This window comes from Eptatretus burgeri, unplaced genomic scaffold (assembly GCF_056783735.1).
Source record: "Eptatretus burgeri isolate ZD-2024b unplaced genomic scaffold, Ebu_testis_v1 Ebu_testis_scaffold_44, whole genome shotgun sequence".
In the NCBI taxonomy this organism is placed as follows: domain Eukaryota; kingdom Metazoa; phylum Chordata; class Myxini; order Myxiniformes; family Myxinidae; genus Eptatretus; species Eptatretus burgeri.
The window spans coordinates 131,420-138,455 of record NW_028221994.1 but is presented as its reverse complement, the minus strand read 5'-3'; the positions used below and the strand labels follow the sequence as shown (position 1 = coordinate 138,455).

The 7,036-nt window shown below is 39.3% G+C and overlaps 1 protein-coding gene across 1 annotated transcript; it reads left to right on the top strand.

The window, feature by feature from the left end:
• Window positions 1–457: 457 nt before the first annotated feature.
• Window positions 458–5,000, top strand: LOC147007707 (uncharacterized; the record flags this gene model as incomplete). Its single annotated transcript, XM_085866563.1, has 1 exon — window positions 458–5,000. A coding segment is annotated over one exon (1,778 nt), but the record flags the coding sequence as incomplete, so codon positions are not given.
• Window positions 5,001–7,036: the final 2,036 nt, after the last annotated feature.

Here is a 7,036-nt window from a genome sequence, read left to right as displayed (position 1 = left end):
ATATTGAATTAAAGGGAAAATTTGAATATCATTTTCTCTGAAACCGCTCAACGAAAAAAAATTGAAACCTTGCATATGTTATCAACTCCACATGGGGTATTTCGTGCGATAATGATGATGTCATCAGTGAAGTCTTCTTCCAGCCATGATTGGTTTAGTTGAAATCCTTCTCTGAAAAATCTGAAACTTCATTTATCTGATCTCTGACCAGACGTGAGTGAATCATTAAATTTTTGACGTTCATAACCCATTCAAAGAAACAATGTGATATAATGGGGTGCATGGATGATACGAGCTCGTGGGCCATGATATTAGTGGGCCATAATAGTGGCGTGCTAAGTTAATAATGGTAATTTTGTTCAGAATGAACGTGCAAGGTGAGACTATGTGCTCTCCGAGTGCTGTTAAAGTTGCAAAAGTGATTTATTGATGTTTTTGCCCCATTCTTAATTTGCAGAGAAAAAATTTGAAACGTCTTCAAGTGTCAACTGTTCCTCGTCATTGGACAGAGAAGTTTCTTTCGATAACCTGACAGGTACTTTTTGTCAGGATGTTGAGAAGTTTAGGGGTGTGTCTTCAAACAACAACTGTGACAAGTGTATCAATGTCTTGCAACAGGAGAGCCAAAGAAGTGAGAAGACAAACAATTTTGCTGTTACTAACAAAGACTTCACCTCCTCATCGTGTATAAAAAGATGTGTTGAAATATGCACAGGTGAGACGTCATACAGGTGCACTGTGTGTCAGAAGGGATTTGATTCTTCTTCATGTCTGTTGACACATCAAACGTTGCACACCGGTGAGAAATCCTTCAAGTGTTCACAATGCAGGAAGGTTTTCTGTTCTTCATCAAATTTATATCGTCATCAAAAAACACATTCGGCGGAGAAACCCTACAAGTGCTTTGTTTGCAACAACGCGTTTAATCAGTCATCACAATTACATGAGCACCAGATATTGCACACCGGAGAGAAACCCCACAATTGTTCAGTGTGTAACAAGACGTTTGCTCAAACATCAACTGCATCGGCACATCAAAGAATACACACCGGAGACAAACCTTACAATTGTTCTGTATGTCACAAAGCGTTCAATCATTCATCTAACTTTCACAAACATCAAAGAACACACACCGGAGACAAACCTTACAATTGTTCTGTATGTCACAAAGCGTTCAATCATTCATCTAACTTTCACAAACATCAAAGATTACACACCGGAGGGAAACCTTACAAGTGTTCTGTGTGTCACAAAGCGTTTAATCAATCATCTAACTTTCATAAACATCAAAAAACACACACCGGAGAGAAACCTTTCAATTGTTCTGTGTGTCACAAAGCGTTTAATCATTCATCTAACTCTCATAAACATCAAATAATACACACCGGAGGGAAACCTTACAAGTGTTCTTTGTGTCACAAAGCGTTTAATCATTCATCCAACTTTCATAAACATCAAAAAACACACACTGGAGAGAAACCTTACAAGTGTTCTGTGTGTAACAAAGCGTTTAATCAAGCATCGAACTTACTCATTCATCAAAAAATACACACCGGAGGGAAACCCTTCAATTGCTCTGTGTGTAACAAGGTCTTCTCTCATCAATCAACTTTATCGAGACATCAAAGAATACACACCGGAGAGAAATCTTCCAAGTGTTCAGTGTGCAAAAAAGTGTTTAATCAAGCATCGAACTTACATACTCATCAAAGAATACACACCGGTGAGAAACCTTACAAGTGTTCTGTGTGTAACAAAGCGTTTAATCAAGCATCGAACTTGCTAACTCATCAAAGAATACACACCGGAGAGAAACCCTTCAAATGTTCTGTGTGTAACAAAGCGTTCAATCACTTATCAACTGCGTCGGCACATCAAAGAATACACAGCGGAGAGAAACCTTACAATTGTTCTGTGTGTCACAAGGCGTTCAGTTATTCATCTAACTTTCATAAACATCAAAGAATACACACCGGAGAGAAACCTTACAAGTGTTCTGTGTGTCACAAAGCCTTTAATCAAGCATCGAACTTGCAGACTCATCAAAGAATACACACCCTAGAGAAACCCTACAAATGTTCTGTGTGTAACAAGACCTTCACTCAATCATCAACTCTATCGACGCATCAAAGAATACACACCGGAGAGAAACACTACAAATGTTCTGTGTGTAACAAGGCCTTTACTCATTCATCATCTGCATTGAGACATCAAAGAATACACAGCGGAGAATAACCCTTCAATTGTCCTGTGTGCAACAAAGCGTTTAATAATCCATCACCTGCATCGAGACATCAAAGAATACATCAAAGCAAAATAATTTGCAGGAACAGGTGCGAGTATATGATGCCACAGATGGGATGGAAATAATAAGGAATCCAGTGCCATCGATTGAAAAGAAGAGAAATGAAAAACACAAAAAGATTCATCAGCAAATATACACCGACAACTGGGAGAACGACAAAAGAGCAGGAAGATTGTAAAAAGATCTGGAAAGAGTTCGGGAGAAACAAAGAAGGTACTTTGCAGTGGCTTGGAAGACGTCATGTGAACTGGGATGGACAACGAGTCAGAGTACAGTGTCCATAGAAAGTCAACACCCCCTTTCAAAATTGTCACCTTTTGATGTCTTATCGCCTGAAATTAAATATCATTAAATCAGACTTTTTACATCTTTATTTACACATCGCAACCCACAACTTCTCAGTGAAAGATAAATTATACAAATTTCAGAAAATTAATTAAAAACACAAAACTAGAATATCTTGGTTGGATAATTGACGACCCCCCTTTTGACGGCAATTGCAAACGAGTTCAGGTGTAACCAATCACCTTCAAAATCACACACCAGGTTAATTGACCTCCACCTGTTTAAATTGTAGTGAATCTGATGATTTCAGAATAAAACAAGTGGTGCCAGGCACAACAAATTCCGCCCATTTAAGGCATAAAGTTATTTTGGGGGATCAAATTTAAATTTGATACATCCTTAACCTGAATGTTGATTATAAGGAATAGAATAAGGAATATTTTAGTCTTAGTTTGAAGTCAATTAAACCACTTTTGATGAAGTTATAACCGTAAAATGATTTTGACCTTTCAAGGCCACGTCAGGTCAAAGGTCATGGTGTCAAATGAAAGCCAATAAAGGACTTGATATATGTCTTCCACAGTAAACACGCATATTCCAAACCTTTTTATCCTGCCCCCCCCCGGAGGGAGGGAGCGGGATATTGTAATCGTCCGGTTTGTTTGTCTGTTTGTAATTTGGCGAAATCTTCGATTTTGTCAAGTATGTTGGTCTGTTCCGTTTGTTGGTTTGTTTGTTTGTCATGTCGTCTACAGCCCAAACGGCTGGACCAGTCGTTCTTAAATTTTTACACCTGATAGGCAATCCACCTGAGACGGTCTGCGTCCAAACCCCGTCTCAATCGGACTAAACGTCACGACGTGACGTCACAACGTGAAAACATATTTTTGGACATAACTCAGTGACCGGAAGTCGTAGCGACTTCCGGTTGACGCCAAATTAAACTTTATTCAAATATCTAAATGATTACTAAATGCATATTATTACAAATTACGCATAGTTTTCGCAAGCGTATGACGTCAAAGTTTTTAGCTATTGGCATGATTAAAAAAAATTCTATTCGTTCTTCAGGTCACAATTCTTAACCGATTTGGATGAAATTTTAACAGCTGATAGAAATCCACAGTGCAAAAAGATATATGACTTTTGGTGATGTTCAAGATCAGGATCTGGATTCTACATCACTTTATATTATCGCCCATTATAAACCAATGGGTAATTTTGTGAATTACACATGGCTATTTCTCAAACAGTTTTGCACTTATTATATTGAAACTTATACTGTCTATTTACGCATGTAATATTAACATGTGTACAAAGTTTGATCGAAATTGACCCAAGGTCAAGGTCAGGGTCACCGAAAACATGAAAAACACACATATAAAATACATATTTTTGTTTTCCAACATATTTCAAACCTGATAACGGAATCGGAAAGCTGGTTGAAAAGCAATGTTCCTTGGTATTTTCAAATATTTTCTTCGATCAGAATGAAGGCAACAAGCACCGATGATAAGTTGTTGAATGTCACATGGTGGCTTTAAATGAGTTGTGAAAATTTTCAATCTGCTGTCGTTACCATGACAACGCATGCCTGATAATTGCTATTTGTGACGTCGCGTCATTTTATTAATGTACGAACAAATAAACACACATTCCATGACATTACAGCTTGGACCACCACACGGAAAGGTCAACTAATTCGCCAAGTGTCATGCAAAGCACGATTTTTCATTTGTCTGTCTGTCTGTTAGCAACTTTACGGCAAAACGGCTTTTGAAAACACTATCAAATTTAATCCACAGGTGGGCAATGAACCTTGGATGACCCCACTAACTTTTGGGTCCAATTGGATCAAAGGTCAAGGTCATGAAAAGATCAAAATCGTTTTTCGCTCATAACTTCGTCAAAAATCATCTGATTTACTTCAAACTAAGCTTAGAGTGAACCTTATTGTATTTGTCACTTATAATCCCACCCATTGCTACAGCGAAAAATGCATATTTGTGAAATCGGTATGGTCCGAAGTTTGGGGGTCATGGTCATCGGTCAAAATTACATATTTTCCATGAAAACTAAAACATGGTTACGAAAATACAACTTTATGAGAAAACGGCTGGCTCAAACACTGTCAAATTGTATCCACAGGTGGGTAATGAACCTCGGACGACCCCATTAACTTTTGTGTCCAATTAGGTCAAAGGTCAAGGTCAGGTCACGAAAAGGTCAAAATCGTTTTTCGCTCATAACTTCGTCAAAAATGGTTTAATTGACTTCAAACTAAGACTAAAAAAATATTCCTTATTCTATTCCTTATAACCCACATTCAGGTTGAGGATGTATCAAATTTAAATTTGATCTCCAAAATAACTTTATGCCTTAAATGGGGGGGGGGGATTTGTTGTGCCTGGCACCACTTGTTTGATTTATAATCAAGCAAGAAATCTTTAGATTTCGTAAGGAACAAACAGACAAACAAACCGGACGATTACAATATCCCGCTCCCTCCCTCCGGGGGGGGGGGGGGCGGGATAATTAATGATTGGAAAAGTTATTGATTTGGAGGGGGGGTTGGGGTCTTCTCTGTGCAATATACAGTATTTCTGTATCCAACGGGTGATGTTGTTCCAAGCATGTGTCGAAGAAATTCTCAATTCCTCCTGTGCATTTGAATCAATTAAAACAGGAAAAACAAATAGAAACATCAATACAGAGAATCGGGGCAACACAACAACACACTCTTTCCCCGACTCTGCAGTGCAGAGAAACTTTGAATTCTGATGTAGTTTTCAGTGAGACGAGGTCTGTTTACCCTCCAAGCATGCTGACACCATTGCTGACATGTTGAGGGTTCAGGGAAGAATCACTCGCAGGCTTTGTTGCAGTAGCCATCTGGAGGTCAGCTTAATTTTGAAGGGATAAGGAATATTTATGAACTCAAGGTTGACAGGAGTTTTCAGAGGGGGTGAGATCATCCAACGATGTTTTGATCATCCTCGAGACAGAATGGGGTCAAGACTGCAGCCCTTTGGGTGCTGGTATGGATCAGACATGGCTCCTTGGTGCGGAGGTCGGAAAGTCAGCCCGCATTGAAATGGCGAGGGAAAGATTCATAATCTGCTCTGGCCAGTTCATTCCTTGGTTGGTGTTATTGTGACACAACCAGACTTTCAACAGCGAAAACAGCTGGGTCAGGAAGAGCTTTAAATCATCCATGCATAGTAGGTGTGTGTGTGTGTGTGTGTCACCTTTCCTGTTACTTTGGATGTTCTTCTGTTGGTTGATCGGGTGTATCCATGTCCATGTTTGTTGATGACGTCACGCAGTGGGTCGAGAGCAAGACAAAAGAGGGGAGAAAGACTGTCTCCCTGGAATATCCCATGCAATGTCTTCACATCTGGTATTTCAATATTTATTTCTGAGTGCTGCATTATCAACGTGGTATTCCAGAGTTCCATTGATTTCTCACAAAGTTTGATTACTTGGGGATTGATTTTGTATATTTGCAGGCATTTTATCATCCATGAATGTGGATCTCTGTCAAAAGCTTTCTTATAGTCCATCCAGGCGGTGGACAATTTGGTTCTTCGCATTTTGAAATTTTCAAGTACGGCCTTGTTCAGTAGTGGGTGGTGGCCCTTTTGTTCGAGGTGTCAACCTCCTTGTTGGCTTCGGTGATGGATCATCATTTCTGTCATGATTCCTGTTGGAAGTTTGTGTGTTGTTAGTGGACATATATTGGCCGGTATTTGTGGGGAAGTTGGGTTTCTTCAGATTTTTCGATGAGAAATGTGTTTCCTTCTTCGACCCACTCATGCACTTCCTTTTCCTCTTGGATTAGTTGTTTGAATGTCCTGGCGTCGTGATTGTGGAGAGCATCAAGTTGTTTCAGCCATAAGTTTGGAATTCCATCTGGGTCTGGATTTTAAAGTTTGGTGGCATTTTTTGAAGTGTTTTTAATTATTTATTTCATCATCAATAATCACTGGGGACATTTCCTCCACCAACATGGTGCTTCTTCTTTTCCAAGTCCACGATCCATTCTGCTTCCTTATGTTCCTTTCAATCTCCAAGAATTCCTTTCCAGAATGTTTCCCCATCTTTTCTTTTCAGGGGGAGTTGGCACATTGTGCTTTTGTTTCCCCAATTCGTGGAAGAATCTCTTCGGGTTTCTCTCAAACATGTGGTTTTGTTTTCTCCTGTTGTTTGCTTCCTCATACGGTGGTGTTTTTTGGTTCAGGAGCGCCAGCAGAGTGAACACTATATTCGTTATGTCTATGTGTCTGTCTGTTGGGTCCCAATCGATCTCGTCGAAAAAAAAAAAAATTTTTTTGGAGATTTGTTCTACCCTTATAATCAGAATTTAAAATGGCGATTTCAGTTAATACAATGGCGATTCCGATGAAACTTAGTTGGTAGGTTCATACTATGACCTAGTTGTGTGCA